Source organism: Pinus tabuliformis, chromosome 7 (genome assembly GCF_031772625.1).
Source record: "Pinus tabuliformis cultivar Carrire ecotype Pingquan chromosome 7, CPIR1, whole genome shotgun sequence".
Classification (NCBI taxonomy): Eukaryota; Viridiplantae; Streptophyta; class Pinopsida; order Pinales; family Pinaceae; genus Pinus; species Pinus tabuliformis.
In genome coordinates, this window is record NC_142293.1 from 867,123,495 (window position 1) to 867,143,513 (window position 20,019).

Below are 20,019 nucleotides of genomic sequence, written 5' to 3' on the forward strand. Positions count from 1 at the left end.
AATACAATAGTGTGGGGTTTTCAACAAAGGATTTCCCCAAAGTATTTTCATGCATATTATGCCATGGATTCTTCTTCTTTTGGTTATATTGTTTAGCACGAAATTGATAGTAGAAGTAGGTTATAGTCTTCTGCTTTGATTTATATTGCATTATCGGGTTAAGATACCATCATATTATCTACATGGTATCAGAGCTTGATTTGTGGAAATTATCTACTTGGTATTAGAGCTGTGAACAATATACTGAGAAGAGAATTCAAAGTTTGAATTTCGGGGTTTTAAGTGCAAATCAAATTCATATCATACTTCAAGGCTGGCCAATGGCGTTGTATGGATTGAGACTCGAGTATGCCTTGGAAGGTAGCTCGAATTACATAGCATGGAAAGATAGAATGGAGGTTGTATTAGAAGACAATGGCTTGAAGGAATTCATTGATCAAGAAATCCCAAAGCCAGCTTCAACTAATGCACAAGAGTTCGGTGAGTGGAGGAAGTGTGTGGCGAAGGAGAGACGGATCATCCTTGAGGGAGTTCAAGACCATATTGTCTCAATTCTCCATGGATACTCCATTTTCAATGTGGAAGACATTGAAGGACCTCTACCAAAATAGTAGCGACCAGAGGGAACTGGCACTCAAGGATAAGCTTCAAAGAATCAAGATGGAGAAGGGAGATACTATTTCCACATATCTAAACAAGCTCACCACCTGCAGATATGAGCTTGGAAGTGTGGGAATAACTACTGGCAATGATGATATGGTGAGTCTCACTTTCCTTGGCCTTCCAAAGAGTTGGAATATCTACCAAGACTCTTTGAATGGAAGGGAGAAACTGTCAAATTGGGAATGACTGTGGTCAGATCTTATGCAGGAGGAGCACACAAGATGGTTCTTCATCCAAGAATGATGATGAAGAAAATCTGGCCTTAGCAAGTAAGGCAAGGAAGGGGAAGGGGAAGGCTTCCCATTTCAAATCCAATTCTTCTCATGGAGGAAAGAAGGTGACATGTCTAAAGCAAGATGATTTAATTGTCACAAGATGGGTCATTATGCGACTAATTGCCCATCGAAGAACTCCAAGAAGGGATCCTCGAAAGGATTGGAAGGTGAGGCATTAGCCTCTCAGTTCGAGATGGACTTCACCCTCATCGCATGCACGTGCCATCGATGATGGGTTGTGTCTAGTATCTTGACAGTGGAGCCTCATTCCACATGACCGGTGATAAAAATTTATTTAGTGCCTTGGAGGAGAAAGACCTTAAGATGCGCATAGAGATGGGTGACGATGGAAGGTATAGTGTTTCAGGAGTGGGCACAATTTCTTTTGAGAGGGAGCATGGAGCCCCTCTCATCTTGATAGATGTGATGTATGTGCCTGGACTGAAGAAGAACTTGGTATCGGTCACGATGTTGGAGGACAAAGGCTATGATGTTGTTTTCAGTAAAAGAAAGGCATTCCTAAGACACATAGACATGGGTCAGACCAAGAGGATAGGGATTTGAGTGAAGAATCTCTATAAACTAGAGGTAGATGATTGTGCAGCATTGAGTACAAAAGAAGAATTGGTGCAAAGCCAAGACATTGGCGAGTTGTGGCATAGGCGGTTGGGCCATTTACATCATGGGGCTTTGAAGATAATGAAATAGATACCTACAGGACTTCCCAAAGGTAAACTTGAGAAAGTTGACACATGCAAAGGTTGTACCTTGGGAAAGTACACCAAGTCTTCCTTTCATGATCGAGACAGTCGAGTATACGCTATCTTAGAGTGAGTTCATATTGATTTGTGTGGACCATTCTCGACGGAATCCACAACGAAGCAAAGGTATTATGTGATTTTTATTGATGACTATTCTCGTAAATTTTGGATTTATTTCATGCAGAAGAAGGAACAAACTTTCACAAAGTTTTGTGAGTTCAAAGCTTTGGTCAAGAAAGAGTCAAGGAAGAAGATCAAGGCCTTGAGAAGCGACAATGCCGGAGAATATGTCTCTCAAGAGTTTAAGGACTTCTATGCAGTGGAAGGAATTAAACAAGAGTTGACAGAACCTCATAACCCACAACAAAATGGGGTGGCCGAGAGGAAGAACATAACAATTTTAGGGGCAGCACGGGCAATGCTGCATGACCAAGGCCTACCACTTCACTTGTGGGTTGAGGCAAGCAACACAACGATCTATTTGCAGAATAGAGGCCTACATTGCATAGTTCAGCTGAAGACACCAGATGAAGCTTTCTCCAGTAAGAGACCAGATGTGGGTCACTTCAAGATCTTTGGCTCATCGGTATATTGCCAAGTGAAAAAGGATGCATGGAAGAAGCTTTAGCCGATACTAGAGTTGGGGATATTTTTGGGGTACACTGATACACCTCACAACTATAGGGTGTACTTGCCTACTAGTCGGAGGACAGTGGTTCGCAAAGATCTCAAGTTTGATGAGCAGAAGCCCATGTGAGTTTCCGTTGAGAGGGAGCTCCAACTACAAGCTATGGAGGAAATGTTGGTTCCTAAGGAGGAGGAGCCTTAAACTGACACAGAGCAACCGCATGCAGAGGTTCCAGGAGTGGAGACATCCACTCAAGCAGAGTCTTCCAGAGATGGACGAAAGCACACAAGAGAAGCTGGAAAATTGTTGGAGGATGCGAGAGAGAATGTGGGAGCACCATCTTCTCAGCGCAGACAAAGGAATGTGTTGAGACCGAGCCATCTTCCTTTGAGGAAGCAGTGCAACAACCTATTTGGGTTGATGCTATGGTGGAGGAGTATGACTCCATAGTTCATAACAGTGTTTGGGATGTGGTTCCAAGATCGGAGAACAAGTCAATTGTAAGTTCCTGTTGGCTTTACAAGGTAAGGCAAGCTGCTGATGGTACTGTGGAGAAGCATAAGACAAATTTGTTACACGTGGCTTTTCACAGGTCCAGAGAATCATGTTGCTGCAGTATATTTCGACAAAGGAGCAAGATGCTGACATTTTAACAAAGGCATTGTCAAAGTCTAAATTTGAGTTCCATAGAGACAGGATCGGGGTGGCAGATAATCCTTTTATTGTTGAGAGTGAGTGTTGAAATATGGCAATAATAATATTCCAATTTAATTTTTCCTTGAATTAAATTGTGAGTTAAAATCAAATTTAGTCTTAACAACTACTTGGAATTAATTACTTAATTTATTTTAAATTAATTAGTTGGAGAAATTCAAGCTAGAAGTATTTTTGAAGTCATGCAAGAGTTATCCCTTAAATTAAGGAGATAGGATTGAGTTATATTTGAGTTGTAATTAGTAAACTCAGTTTACTGATTTAATTCCAGTTAAATTAGTTCCAAACTATTTGAGGAACTAATAGAGAGTTAACGGACAGTTGATGCATGCATGCACTCAACTAGTGCTACTCTAGTTAATTGAAGATTCCCTCATCAGAAACTCATGCATGTCTATTCTAAGAAAGACCGAGTTGAGATTAAAGTCAAGGACAATGTACTATCAAGTTCATGTGTTTTCTCAAAGAGAAAACTCATGCATGTAGTCAAGGATTTAATCCTTGATGATTGCACAGTTTTGGAGGAGACCATTTACTCGGTAGGAGGTTTTCCACTTGGTTAATGGCAGATCATCCACAAGGAACAGTGCAAGGAAATAGGAGCTTAGAGGGTAGAGAGGAAGGCTTGAGAGAAGCCAAGATTGCCTGTGAGCATCTGTGAGGATTGTATTGAGAGATGGCTAGCTGTGAGAGCTAAGGATTTGTATAATTCCTATGTATTTCCACATGTATGATAATACAATAGTGTGGGGTTTTTAGCTGAGGCTTTCCCCAAAGTATTTTCATGTTTATTGTGCCATCGATTCTTCTTCTTCTGGTTATATTGTTTAGCTTGATCTTTAAGCTTCCGCAAATTGATAGTAGAAGTAGGTATCAGATTTTCTACACAAAGATCAAAATTGCATTTCTAAATATCAAACCTAGTTACACTTTCTTCAACACATGAAAACCATAAACCTGTATTGACATGTCAAATACCATGGGAAAGGCACTTGGAGATCAAGTGGACACTCAATATGAAATGATAATCTACATGGTTGAACTAATGGAGAAAATGAGTATGCTAAATAGGAGAGCTTCTATAATTTCCAAGAAATTTGAACACATTGATTTGTCTACCTTGGATGATGACAGTGTGTCACAACCACCAAACCTGATGGACTATCTAATAGAGTAATGACCATGTGAGCCTGATGTGTCAAGAAAAGTTTATTTAATATCACTTCCATCATCATGTCTATTACCTTGTGGTTTATTTTATTTCGTAGTATTTTTTATAGTTTAAAATATAGTTTAGTAGCCTATGAGTTATGAAAGTATAATTTTTTTAACTTATGTTGCTAGTATGGTATCCCAAGTGGCATAGCAATAGCTTGCACTACTTATCTTTGTTATTCTTTTTTATAACAATATAAAACATCTAATTTTACAAAAAACACTTAGACATTTGTAAAACAATTTTTATAACCTTGCTAAGTTATTGTTGAAGAAGATACACATAAATTCATTTAAATAGCCATGGAAGGTGCCACAATGTCAAATGTGGTATCCATGGTTGCATCAATATTGGAGGAAATTAAATATTCACACCTCAATCATAGAGTATTCTCTCATATCATCTATATATGGTAAAAAACAAAAATAGTCAAAAAAAGTATTTTAAAGTTACATTTATTGAATATTTGGTAATTGTATAGTGTAATATATAATCATTGATTTAGCATGAATTAATTTTCTTACTAAACTCATCCAAACAACTTTCATGTATAAGATCCTCCATCGATCCATTGTGAATTTGCCTACAATGAGATCATAGATATAGTTCTACTTGAGTTAAATTAGAAACATCAACCCACCTATGTGGAGTTGATGGTCTGCTATAGGTGTCACCTAATTGCCCTACACCTTGAGGTCTAAAATAATCGTTCGATGTATCTCATTTGGAGGCTACCACAAATTAACTACTTTTCACTACACTACATGTGAGACATGCTATCATAGTGCTAGTGTCATCAATGCAATCCAAAATTTAAAATGTCTATATGGGGGTTATGCATACACCAAAGAGCAGGTGGCCCTCTCAATGGATTATGGCTAACATTTGGTTGATTGTGATAGGAGCCAATACAAACTTGTTGGAACTCACTAATGTTAAAATAGTTCACGTGGAGGCCAATAATGAACTTGGCCCATATTTTTCAATGACAATACAATGGTACCTCCTGATTATCATAAGGAGGTTTATCAAAAACAAAAAATCATTGACTCATTGTGTTCTCTTTCCATGGATCAAATGTGCATCAATTAGTGAAAATACATATCTTCCTAGGATCAATGCGTTGTTTGGATATTGGGTCAATAAGTATCCCCACAATCATTTTTTTGGTGATATTCAATCTTTTAACTTGTTGTTCAATGATACTAGTGAGTAGAATTCTCTCATCTTGGTCATATATTCAATTATTGTTTTCATCTGACCATAGGCATCGTCAATGGATGTAATAATTTTTGTTAAGGGATGTGACAAATGAAACTAGTGATGGTTCCCTTGTGTTCTTAATCCCTTCAATCAATATTTTTAATTCATTCACTAGTAAAAAAAGAGAGATTAGTGACTACGCAACTATACAAGTTAGTCACCACAATTATTTCAAGTAAATTACTACTAAATTTGATTAATTTTGAGTGACCCAATTGAAAAAGGCTAACTTAAATGACTAATATAGTTTAGAGATAAAATATAGGACTAGATAATAAGTGAACCAACCAAAAGCGACTAAATTAAATGACTAATTTACTCTAGCATTAAAATATATAACTAGATGATAAGTGACAAAATTAAAATGATTAATGTAAATGACTATTATAGTCTAAGAGTAAAAATATGACCAACTAACCAGTACCACAAGTATATGAATTAGTCATTTATCCTATTCATTTTAATTGTGTCACTCGGGAAATGGAAAATTGAAATTTTGATACTGAAGTGTTACATTTCACTCAATTTTAAAATTTGAAGACAAAGGGGTATCTGAATCCATCTATACTGTTAAAATTCAGAGACCCCTTTAAAGGTGTATTTAAATATGTCTGCAATGTTAAAATTTAGGTAGATGGACTCAACGACCCCCTTAAAGGGGTCTATGAATCCATCTATAATGGTAAAATTATAACAATTTTATACAATATAAAGTATAAGTTGGATATTTAGTATACTATTTCAGAGTTCACAACTTTAGAGTTATTTGCATGCAGTTCATAAAATCGCCTATGATGGTTCTAAGAAGTTGTATTCTTCTATCATTATGAGTGAGTTTTTTAGGTATTTTGTACATAATGTATTCTTTCAAGTTTCTTATTTCTATGTATAAGGATCTTGATATCTTATTTTAGATCACCGTGATATGTATTTTCATCGGAGTTTTCCCCTCGAAGAGACTAATTTTCAAGTTGTTGCTTTATATTTTATTCTATTTTTTATATGGTTACATAGCATTTGGTATTTGGATCTTAAGGTTTCGCTACTTCAAATAGGCCATACTGGAATTTTTGCTATAACTTATTTTCTACGAGGTTTTAGAAGCTAAAATTTCTACCACGTGGAGCAAAAATCATTGTGAACATCTTGTAAAAAATTCAAAACTTGGTTCACTATATTCTCAGAGATGTGATTCAAGGAAATTAGGGTATTTTTATGCTCTAGAATTCTTCCTCAAAGAGATGTATCTGCGAAAATCGTCATAACTTTTGTTTCAGGAATTCAAACTGAATTTTGTAAAGAGTGGTTGAAATTGCATAGATCATAGTTTCGTTGTACCATGTTCAGGTTAGAAGGTTTAAATAGTGACATGTGGCATTCCATACAAGTTTACTCTATTGAAACATGTTCAGTCACCGAATTCAGGGGAAGTTTGAAGGAGCTATTGATTCTTAGTGTGATGACTAAAGTGCTAGTGTTAAATAAAAGTTGAACATTTTTGTTTTTCTTTGTTCAGTTTTTTTTTTTGCATGTAATTAATTAACATATTAATTAATAGTGTTCCAAGTTCATCCCTCTCAAGAAATGTATTATAAAAAATTATATTAACATATTAACTTTTTTATAGTTGTGATTAGTCTCAATTTCTTTTGATAGTTGCAAAGTATTTAATGCCTTAGCCTTTCTTCACATGGGGTTTAGTAGTGTTCAAGTATTAATTGTTTTTATGTTTACTCTCAAATCTTAAAAATATATGTTTACTTTGGAATCCTAAAAATATTTAAGAATTGTATTTATTAATATTTCTTTTACTCCAAATATCTTATACATGTAATATTATGAATCTCAATTTTTGACTTTCATTTTGCAATTTAACTAGAAATAAAATTATTGTCTCCACTCTTCAGCTTGAAAAATTAGTTTTTTTTTTAAATCATTTCAAACAAATTTTAGTTTTACTATTTCCGAAACCAAAGTTATATAACAACCATGTATTCAACAACTTCTAATTTTAAATATCTAAAAGTTGAAATGCTTTTTAAAATTAAATATTTTTGTTTTAACTGATTTTTATTTATTTAAAATAAATTAAATTAAATACAATACCTTAGAGACATTTTCAGCAGAAAAAATAGAATGAGATAGAATGAGATATGAGATATATTGAGAAATTATTTAAGATGACGTAAAGATTTTAAATATAATAATATGTTTATAGATTATTATAAGGTTATTCAAAGGCTCGATAAACCTGAAACGTACAAGTCCTTCATCAGCGACTACTCTGTGAAGGGAGATGTCAAGGTGGGATGCCTCAGGGAAATCAAAGTCGTACCAGGGCTTCCAGCGAAGAACAACATTGAGTGCCTCGAGATTCTGGACGAGGAGAAGCACATTCTCCATTTTAGGTTGTTGGGAGGAGAGCACCGCCTTCGGAATTATCAATCAGTGACGACATTGAATGAGTTCATGGAGGAGGGAAGTTTTTGGACTAATGTTGTGGAATGTTATGTGACAGAAATTCCAAAGGGGAATTCTACAGAAGATACATGCCCCTTTATAGATACCATCGTCAGATGCAACCTGTAGTCCTTGTCAAATTTATTCCACGACCCATGTCTCAACAGATTAATAAATAATTGTTTTTATATTATGATCATAAAGAACAAACTGCATTATTTTTTATAGGAAATATGCACTCTCTTAGATATAATTGTTATTGCAGAAACCATGCCTAATTGCATTCATTCCTAAAGTTGCAGAGGCTAAGTTGAAAAATATAAAATTCAACATCAATTTTGTTTTTGAATTCAAGTTTTCGTGATCCATAAACATGTTGTATTATAAAAATTCAATTTATGTTTTTGTGATCCATAAATATTTTGTATTATAAAAATTCAAGTTTTTGTGATCTATAAAGATTTTGTTTTATAAAATTTATTGTTTCTTAAACGAATATAACAATAATTTTTTTTTGGCAATGGCCCTAGTCCAAAATGTTTAGAGCGTAACCTTCCTTCCATCAATTGAAAATGAAAGACAAAATAGAAATATAGATGCCTCCATAGATCTTGCAAAATCTCTGGTATTTCTACTACTTTGATTTTCAATAATTCTGCACATACTCCAATGTCTCTATAACATCCTTAGTATTGTACTTTATTAGGATGTGAGACCCGTCAACACACACAACAGGTTTAAATTCTATCCTGATAGAACTGAAACCAACGTTACAGGAATAGACGCTAGACTGAACAAGAAAGTAGACGCTATCCTGATAGAATTGAAACCAACGTTAATCACCTGTTCGAGACCCCATAGATCCCGAAAAAGATGAAGTATTATAGCCCTCTTTGAGAAACATTTTGAGTCACCGAATTCAAGGGAGGTTTGAAGGAGCTATTGATTCTGGTGATTAAGGCAATCTTAGCGTGATGACTAAAGCGGTTGTGTCAGACAAAAGCCGAACAAAAATCCGTTTAGTTTTTATTGTTTTCTAAGTTTATTTTTTTCAGGGAATGTATTATATAATTAGTATGGATGTATTTTAAATATGGATTTAATATGAGTTGAGAGGATCTAATTTTTTCTGTTGTATTTTAAAAAGAGGATCTAATTTCTTCTGTTGTATTTTTTTAATGGATATTATTTAAATATTTTATATAGTTATTTATTTATTTTTTATTTTACTTGATATTAACAAAATTTCAACTTTAATAATTGAAACACACGCTTACACATCATACTGAACTGTAAAATAAAGCTCTAAACTCAAACTCAAAAATATATTAACATAAAAAAAAGCAGTTGTCTATAATGGGACTTTTTGGAAGTCTTTCTGGTGGGTTTTTTCAGTCAAAATCCGGCAGCGATTTATTGGAATGGCAAGTTTGATAGCTAGTTTCTGCACAATCAAAGCGTCCCAGGGGTTTTCCAGGGTGCTGAATCCAAATATGCAGCTAAAAAACCATTTTAACTACAACAAATCAAGATTTAACCTCAATTTCTTCCGCCGGATTTAGTCACCAGAATCTCCAAAAAATCGCATTATAGATAACTCCTAAAAAAACCTTTTTACTTTTTATCTAAATCTGTAGAATCACTATGTTTTAATTTCATAAGTTTCAAATCTCTCCATAGATTATATTATCTTGGCCCTTTGAAAATTTTCGCGCTACGGGTCCCAAGAGAGCGTAAGTGGGAGGTCCTCTCTTCGTTCAGCCATTTCCAATTAAATTCACGTTTCGTCTTTCAATCTTCTTGATTCCTTTCACATTTCATTTGACAAATTAAAACAACCTTTGGATATTATATTATCTTGGCCCTTTGAAAATTTTCACGCTACGAGTCCCAACAGAGTGTAAGTGGGAGGCCGGCCCTGTTTCTTGAGCGGTTTCCCTACAGTTTCCCAACTCCTAACACTCTCAGATTATGCCGACTTGACTACGCTGACTTCACTTGTTACGTCAAAGGAGTCTTTTTTATTGGAATTGGGCATTTTAACCATTTTACTAATTAAAAAAATGATTTAAATTTAAAGATGCAATTATATTCTCGTTGTGGCTACAATATCAATGGATTGAATTCACACCACTAACTTACCTACATATTTATATTGCATGATTAAACTTTGTTTAAATTAATTTTTTATAAAGCTTCATTAAAATTTTACTATGTCATTTGTTAATTGATACCTATCACGATTAACCATAATGGGAAGACTACAAAATGTAACACACACCTTACACATACATTTGTCATAGTAGTGGAAAGGTGTATATACGAAAAGGATGATCATCAATTTCAAACCATTGGTACCCTGTGTCCAATTCTAAATAACAGGTGTCGGTAAGTTAAAAACCAACTTAGGAAGGTAAAAGCCTTTTATCTTAACAAGATGTTTAACACTTCCTTAAATTGCCTTGTAAAATAACCTATTATATATTTCCTTAGAAAGGAGAAATTTTCCTTAATCTCTTTCTTATTAAGCTTGAAAACTTCATTTAATCTTTTATGTTTTCCCTAGCAATAAAATTTGTGATTGTAACCATATTCAAAATCAGAATGCTGATGCTCTATCCAAGTGTGGCATCTCCATCTTTCCTGGGCTATTTTTTTTTATGAATAACTGCTCCACAATTTTGTTCATGGCGAAGGTTTTTTCAAGGTATAAGCATGCAGGTCGGCAATGCTCTGTTTTAGCAACAATGCGATGGAGGCTCTGTTTTGTTTTTCTGTTCTCTTTATATCTATTTTTAAAGTCACAACCTAAACTATCACCAAATTGATATGGAGGGTTGTGATCAGCTGGTCAGAAGAGAAAAGAAAAACGAACACCAAAAAAACAACCTAGAATAATGGCAGAAGTAAACATTAACAAATTGAAAGATGGGTGGTTTTCGTGGGGCCTGTCAAGGAAAGCTTGGAGTATGTGGGAGCAGGAGGCATACTATTTATTCAGGAAAACCATATAGATTGATTTGAAGACTGCACTGGGTGAAGGTACCATTAACTGTGGAGAGATGAACTGTCTATGGTTCTTGTTAAGGGTTGCTATTGAAAGAGGGGTAACAAAATTGCAGATTTCTTAAGAGCTGCAAAACATCACATTTTTGTGCCAGGTAAAAGAAGACAGATAAGGTTCACATTGTCAATGGCCCTAATGCTAGCAAGAGACCACAATATCTAAAAATTCCAAATTTCAATGGCATTCTTTTTATTTGTGGGTTTATTATTTAGTTTTCTTCTGCTGTGTATTTAGCTTTTATCATCACTGCCATAAGCAGTTTTCAGAACTTGGATTTTCTTTGCTACTTTGTCTCATGATGCTGCCTTCCTTGTGTGATTTAATTTATAAAGTTTTTACATGCATTTTTCCACAATTTGTTCTTCTTGAATTAGGAGTGTAAGATTCTGTCCCACTACAATTTTCCCCTGTTGATGAGCAGCATAATTATAATTTCTCAATCTGGCCGACTCTGAACAAAGAGCAGCATTATCTTTTTTCATTCTTGTCGGCAAATATCACAAGGCTTTTCAATGCCTTAGTTACATGACTTGGACTTTGGAATGACTTGACAAAGGCAAAGAGTAAGAGGCTCTAGAAAATTTCAGGGAAGACACCACATATTACTCCAGTTATAAAAAGACAAAATAATACTAGTTTTATCTATCAAAATGATAAACGTGGTCATATGTCAAATTTTCTCAGTGTTGGCAAGTTTGATCAGGTTTGATCATGAGACAAAGGGAGGCTGATGCGCCATAATAATTTTGTATATTTCCATATAGTTATCACTGCCAGGTAAAGGGAGGCTGATGCTCCTTGTGCTGCTAATAATAATAACAATAATGGGTATGCTAATGCTGCAAGTGTTGGTAGAGGAAGGAAGAATGGGTTGCCTGCTAAGAATCTTATGGCAGAGAGGAGGCGGAGGAAGAAGGTCAATGATCGCCTGTTAAAGCTTCGTTCTGTGGTGCCCAACGTCTCGAAGGTGATCTCATTTCCTTTTCATTGTCCCCCCTGCTTCTTTCCCTCTTCTGGTTTTCTCTGTTGAATCGGTTACAACACTTCAGTTAGAAAACTTAAGATGACTGAAGTTAGAATCACAGTATAAAAATATTGAGCCTGGCCAAAGATTCTGTTGAAATTCAAGGACTAATTTTGCTGGCATTTGGTTGAGATTTAGGGACCAAAACTCCATGCCTTCAGAAAGGCTCGGTGGTTATATTCAGATATTCGTTTTCAGATAAAAATAATATCCTTTCTTCCTTATTTCGAGCTTACTGTTAAAACATATAAGATATTGAAACTTGAAAGATTGTATTACTCATTTGGTAAATGGACAATTCATTTGACATAACTCGAAACTTAATCAAAGGAAACTAAAATACAGGGTTCAAATGCTCAGACTACAAAGGTATATTAATAAAAGCTCTCTTTCCTACCCTTGGGAGGATTTCAGAAGAGAGATTTTCAACAAGGCATTCCTTAAAGGAAAGATTCCTTTGACAACATGAACAGATGCAAAGATTTAGTTACAAAACCGTGTTTTCTGCTTACCTAACTCTGAAGCATCCCGCAGAAATTATTAAGTATTATAAAGAGAAGACACATGAAATGCAATGAAACAGTATAAATGAAATGCAGACGATGCCAGGAGAAAACCACGAAGAGATTCAAGCTTCTGGTACGAACAATGCTGATTCAAATTCTACACGAGAATTTGGAAAGAAAGGAATGGTTTTACCTTTTCAACCTCTGGCGATGGCTTTTGACAATGTCAATTACTTTGTAGACATGCCCTCAGTACGTTAAGCTTCCCATCCCTTTGAATTAATTACTATTAATACGAAAATATTGGAAAACCTTTCTGTTTTCCCTTGTAATGGCTGTTAATAATTTGATTTTAAAGCTTGTCAGTAACTTTTACTGCTGTACATATTACAGGAAATGAGGCAACAAGGAATTGAAGAACATAGACTCCAGTTATTGCGTGCAGTGAGTGGAACATTCAGGCCTGGTGTCCTCACTTGTTTAATGGGCGTGAGTGGAGCTGGAAAAACAACCCTAATGGATGTTCTTGCTGGAAGGAAAACTGGTGGATACATCGAAGGGTCCATCACCATCTCTGGTTATCCCAAAAAACAAGAAACCTTTGCTCGTATCTCGGGTTACTGCGAACAAACTGATATCCATTCTCCTTTCGTTACTGTTTATGAGTCACTTGTATACTCTGCCTGGCTTCGTCTCCCATCTGAGGTCGATACTGCATTAAGAAAGGTAATCCCTTTTCTCTAATATCGTCAAATCTCTAATTTAACAGCATTATCAAGTGTATTTATGTCGAAATGGAGTTCAATTGAACTGATGAGTATTGTATTCGAACATAAACAGACATTTGTGGATGAAGTTATGGATCTTGTGGAACGGAATAACCTGAGACAAGCTCTGGTCGGGCTTCCTGGAGTGAACGGCCTGTCCACGGAACAGCGGAAGAGATTGACAATAGCAGTTGAATTGGTTGCAAATCCTTCAATAATCTTCATGGACGAGCCAACATCAGGACTGGATGCAGAGCGTGATCGCGCCGGTTCGAAATGGTCACCCGCGCGCCATGAATTCCAGCTCATCGCTGATGGGTCAGGGATGTCAGGCGGTTCTGATTTTTTTGTCAGCGAATGTCAGGGCTGTCAGGGGAGGGTGGCGGAGAAAGAGGGTGGCGGAGCGAATGTCAAGGCTGTCAGGGGATGGTGGCGGAGAAAGAGGGTGGCGGAGCGGGGAGATGGTGGTGGAGGAGGGGAGTAGTCCCGATCGCCGGAGCCGGACGATTTTCCGGCCGGTGCCGGAAAAGGGGCCATTCTATAGCCTCCGTAGACTACTCCATTCTCGTTGTGGCTACAATATCAATGGATTGAATTCACACCACTAACTTACCTACATATTTATATCGCATGATTAAACTTTGTTTAAATTAATTTTTTATAAAGCTTCATTAAAATTTTACTATGTCATTTGTTAATTGATACCTATCATGATTAACCATAATGGGAAGACTACAAAATGTAACACACACCTTACACATACATTTGTCATAGTAGTGGAAAGGTGTATATACGAAAAGGATGATCATCAATTTCAAACCATTGGTACCCTGTGTCCAATTCTAAATAACAGGTGTCGGTAAGTTAAAAACCAACTTAGGAAGGTAAAAGCCTTTTATCTTAACAAGATGTTTAACACTTCCTTAAATTGCCTTGTAAAATAACCTATTATATATTTCCTTAGAAAGGAGAAATTTTCCTTAATCTCTTTCTTATTAAGCTCGAAAACTTCATTTAATCTTTTATGTTTTCCCTAGCAATAAAATTTGTGATTGTAACCATATTCACATTCTTTTAGGATCACAAGTTACAATGCTAATTAATTTGTATTTTTTTTAAGAAAGATTATTTCTAGTATGGAAAAGTTTTTTGGCATTGACTCATTTTATGAATCTCCTCATTTCAATTGAGGTTTAATAATTTCTTTTCTATTGATTTATAATTTTCATTATACCAACTATTACAAAATATCTTATTGTATATCTTTGTACCTATCTTGAAAGCGTTTTTTCTTTATCCATATCAAAAGATTTTATAAAATTGCATATATTGACACATAGGTAAATATCACTATTTTTCCATAATTTATTTTATATATATAATGTTTTTAGTAACTATTTTTTGTTTCATCTATCTTTAAAAAGAAAAATTTAACATTTTAAGAAATTTGAAAAGATTATCCCTAATTATTAAATTCACCATTTAATTAAATATTCTCTTCTATTACTTTCCAATAAATATAATCAGTTTATACTATATACAAATAGTCTAGAATCCCTTATTACTAAATTCCCCACTTAATTAAATATTATCTTATATTATTTTCCAATAAATATAATCACTTTGTACTATATACAAATAGTCTAGAAAACTTTAGATATACAATAATTAGACACACTATTAAAACACTCCAAGTATTAATTTATTGCAATTGCACTTTCTCTCTCCATGGGAACCTGCATAGTTCATTAGACTTATTCTGAATCGTTCTTGTGAAAATAATCTGTAGATTTATGGCATATAAATTATGCAATTATAAAATTACTTCAAATATAATATAAAATATAATTAGATATTGAGATAAACTAATGATGAAATATTGTGAATATGTAGATATTGGAATAAAATAATTAAGAAATGTGTTGAATATGCATATGTAGATATTGATATATTTTTATTTAAGCGGGTCCTTCTATTTAATTGTCTAAAAAAGTTACATAATGTACATTAAAAACAAAAGAGGTGTGGCCCACATAAATATCGAGCCAACCATAGCCTTTGTTACCGAGACAGCATCTCAAACAACGGGCCGAGGGCCCACAATACATTACAAAAAGTTTTCTGTAGACCTTGTGATCTTCCTCCAAAGATCTAGTGGTCGTGAAGCATTTCAGGTGGCAAACATGCCCACCCCTTATCCTCTAACTCGGCCCCGATGAGCCCAATGAACCAAATTTAACTATCATTTCAGGTCTGTGTAGGGATACATCCCTCAAGCCTTTACCTGCCCGAAATCCACCATATGCATGCGATCTCGATGAGGCTGTGCGACTAGCACAGTATTTAACCACTGAATCGGAACTGAAGCTAGATTAATATTCTGCCTAAGTAATTTCGGGTCTGATTTTCTGGTTAGCTTTCTTGATGTTATTCACGTGAAATTTTTGGGATTGCTGTGATTTCACTGACCTACTGCACTTTTATATGAATCCTTGTCCCAATTAATTAATGTAATTAGGGTCCATATTCTGATCTTAATGTAATTAGGGTCCATAAATGTATCCTTGGTCCAACTAATCCTGTTTATATTTATATTTTCTTGCCTAAGAACTATTAGTTTATATAGTTCCAGGAGCAATTTCCAGCCCAAAGGCCAAATGTAGACTTTGGAGGGGTCCCTGACCTCCTGCTCGCACCTTGCCATATACTACTTCCCCCTATGGAGCCAAATTCCTTTGTCTCCCTCAGTTTTCATCCTACTTATTTTCCTTGCTCTGATAGAGCTCTCTGTCCAAGGTCACCTGTCTAGAACATTCTTCCCTCAAATGTCCTTGGGAAATCCCTATCCAGTTATGTCTTATATTTCTTTTGGAACAGAGCACGCCTTCGTTTGCCAAAATATCCACTAATTTGTTGGCTATTATGCACACATGGATAAAACTAAGGGTTCTCATGTTTTGCAAGTATGATTGAATACATTGATAGACTTGCAGTAACCTCCAATGTCTCGACACTTTGTCTGGTGTTGAGCCATTTTTCTTGACCAAATTAATTATCAATTCGGAATTAGCTTCAATTATGATGTTATGTAAATTTGAGTCCCTCAAGATTTCTAGGCAATGTTCCATGGCCATGAGCTCTGCCATATTATTGGTGGCCTTCCCCAAATGACATTGAAAGATGGTTTTTATGATACCCCTTTCATCTCTTATGACGTCTCCATAACTAGCCATACCAGGGTTTCCTTTTGAAGCTCCATCTATATTGCATTTCATAAAACCCTGAGCTGGAGGTTGCCATAATTCCTTATCAGCTTTTATATGACTTACTTTCTTGTTTGTGCCCTGGGGGAAAGCCCCTGCGGTCCCAAATTTAGAAGTATCTCCTCATCTTGATCTTCAGGCTAGTTATCAGGTAGGCTTTTTAAAAGGGTTCCTACAGTCCCTTTGAGCTATCTTATGATCTGAGTCATGATGCTCTGGGGTGACCCAATCTTGTTCTTGAAGATTCTATTATTGCATTCTTTCAAGACATCCCAGATTATAAAGCCTGGAACCAAAGTCCACACTTTGTTGATTATTTCATTTGCAGAGAAATTTTTCCTCCAATTATTCAAAGTACTGGTGATGCTGCCAATATCCTTGTCTGTTTGTCTAAAGTTTAAAGCCACCCAATTCCATAAGGTGGAGGTGAATGGGCATAGGTTGAGAAGGTGTTCCATAGTTCCTTCTTGTGATTCACATCTAGTTGGCATCTAGATGGACCAGCTACCCCTCTTTTCCTAAGGTTTTCCCAAGTCAGAATTTTTTTATGCTGCAATAACCACATGAACAGTTTAATTTTCATCTAGTTTTGGTTCTGCCATAGGTCCTTCCATACCTTATTAGGGTCTGGGAAGTCGAGCCCCAGGGCTATTTGCTTGGCCTCTTTGAGGTTAAAATTGCCTTCATTGTTTTTACCCCATCTTAGTTTGTCTGAAGATATTGATTTCAGAATATTTCTCTAATCCAAGATGACTGTAAGAGCTTATGCCTGGGCTTTCAATGGGGAGTAATCACTGAAACCTAGGTTCTTCCATTTTCTCCATTTTCCTTCACTTCTTTCCTGGTCCCAAAATTCATTTACTCTGAGCATCCCTTTGTTGTCAGTTTCATTCTTGAAATTGACAAATTCTTCTATTAATAGTTTAGTTTCCTGTTGCCAATTATTCTCCCAAAACCAAGCAAGGTTTCCATCTCTGATCTCCCAGAAACTGTGTTTCTGAACTATGGCTCTATTCTCCCAAGCTTTGTTCCAAATGTGGGAGCCTTTGATGAGCCCAGACATCCTAATGTAATCCCTTTCTTGCCAATTTCTTGCATATTTCTGTTTCCATAATTTGGCCCAAGGGGAAACCGATTCTTTTAGCCATCTCCACCATAGTTTTTCCCCCAAGACTTTGTTTAGGGTTTTAGGGTCATCAAGTCCCAAACCTCCATGTATCTTTGGCTTACATATTTTATCCCAAGCTACCAAAGCCCATTTATTTTTCTCTTCCTCTTTTCCCCAAAGAAAATCCCTATGGAGATTTCTGATGTGTTGCATTACTCCATTAGGAGTTAGAAGGACTGATAGCATGAAGATGGGGACAGTTTGTAGGATAGCTATTGTAAGCCCTAGCCATCCTGCTATATTCAAAGACCTGTTGGTCCATTTCTGGATTTTGTCTTGTAGCTTATTAGCAACCGGCTCCCAAACTTCCTTGCTTAGAGGTTTGTCTGTTAGAGGTACTCCCATATATTTGGAGGGTAGCATATCTCTTTAGAAGCCTAGAATTTTGGTGAGGTTTCCCTGAATAGCAATATCAGTATTAAAAAAGAGAATTTTTTATTTCCTTAGGCTTATCTCTATCCCTGCAACCAAAGCAAAGTGGTTCAGGATTTGTTTGAAGGCTTGAGCTTCCTTGATCATGGGTGTACCCTGCAGCATGGTGTCATCCACAAATTGTTGATGGGTCAAGGCATCCCCATTTAAAGTGAGTTTGAGACACTGGATTTTGCCTTCTCCTTTGGCATATTTAATCGCATTGCCTAGCCCTTCCATCATGAGGATAAAGATGAAGGGTGAGAGTGGATCACCTTGTCTGAGTCCTCTCGAGGGCTTAAAGGTCTTGGATGGTGAGCCATTTAGTAGGATTGAAAGACTTGGGGTGGTTACAAGGGCCATTACCCATCTTATCCAGCTATGGTCAAATCCATATGCTATTAGTACTTCCTTAATGTAAGCCCCCCTTAGGTTATCATAAGCCTTTTCTAGGTCAAGCTAAATGATAATACTTGCCTTCTTATTGCTCTTATGTGAGTGAACCACCTCATGAGCTTGAATGATGCTATTAAGAATTTGTCTGCCTTCCACATATCCAATTTTATTCTAAGACACGAGAATTGGGAGCAGGGGCTTAAGTCTGTTCCCAATTACTTTTGAAATAATTTTATACACCACGTTCCATAATGCTATGTGTCTAAATTTGTCTGGTGTGATAGCATTCTCCTGCTTTGGAATCAGGGCTATGAAAGAGGTGTTGAGCACCTTAAGAACAATTTTGTTTTTCCTTGAGTCCTCCACCACATCGAGGATTTCTTGCTTGACTATTTCCCAGCATGCTTTGAAGAAGTCAACGTTGAAAACATCTGGACCTGGAGCTTTCCCATTTTGCATTTCTTTGATGACCTCGTTGATTTCCTCTTCATTCACTGGCTTGTTCAGATTATAATTGTCTTCTCTTGTCACTAGCTTAGGAATTTGTTTTTTGAAATCCTTGATAAATTGAGATCTGTCTATGAGAGTCTCCTCGGCTATGCCTTGGCGATGCTGAACTAGAACATTTTCTATTTTTTGCTGTGTAGTGAAATATTTTCATTGAGTATCTTTGATTTTTGAAATCTTGTTATGCACCCTATGATCCATGGTAGATTTGTGAAAAAACTTGTATTCCTTTCTCCTTCTTTTAACCATTGTAACCTTGATTTCTATTTCCAGAAAACCTCCTTTTTCTTGCATAAGCCTTCCCATTCTTGTTGAACATAATCCACTTGTTCCTTACTCTCCTTGGTGAAGCCCTCTAAAATGAGGGTTTGGTTAATTTCCTGTAGTTTCTATTCTGCTGCTTTTTTGGCTTCAAATATATTACCAAATTCATTCTTGTTCCAATCTTTAAGCCTTTGTTTGACGTGTTTCAATCTTTGATGTAGAAGGAACATTTTAGTACCCTGAACTTGGGTATCTTCTGTCCACCATCTTTCAATATTGCTGATGAAGTCAGGATGGGTAAGCCAAATGTTTTCAAACCTAAAAGGTCTATTTCTTGGAGTTCCTATAAAGGACGCTTCAAGTTGAATAGGCCAGTGGTCCGAGCCTCCAAAAGGAAGTATTGTTGCTACCAAGTTATGGCCTGTGAGGATGAGGTCCTCTAAGACAATGAATATGTCAAGTTTAGAGGCCACTTGAGATGCTCCTCCCCTCTTATTATTCCAAGTAAAGATGTCATTACTTGTCTCTATATCTACAAGTTTCATGTTGTTTATGAAATTTTGAAATGCTATAGAATCTTTGCCTAGTGATCTGGTCCCCCTTTTTTTTCCGATAGAGACCTGATCATATTGAAGTCTCCTCCCAGAATCTAGGGGATACCCAGAT

The 20,019-nt window shown here is 35.9% G+C and overlaps 1 protein-coding gene and 1 pseudogene across 1 annotated transcript; both read left to right on the forward strand.

The window, feature by feature from the left end:
- Positions 1-7,728: 7,728 nt before the first annotated feature.
- LOC149250377 (abscisic acid receptor PYR1 pseudogene) lies at positions 7,729-8,109 on the forward strand (annotated as a pseudogene).
- Positions 8,110-11,936: 3,827 nt separating this feature from the next.
- Positions 11,937-13,828, forward strand: LOC149250378 (pleiotropic drug resistance protein 1-like). The gene is made up of 4 exons (XM_089453632.1): positions 11,937-12,014; positions 12,671-12,829; positions 12,971-13,303; positions 13,418-13,828. The coding sequence occupies exons 1-4, from the start codon at positions 11,937-11,939 to the stop codon at positions 13,826-13,828; spliced, it is 981 nt and encodes a 326-aa protein (XP_089309758.1).
- Positions 13,829-20,019: the final 6,191 nt, after the last annotated feature.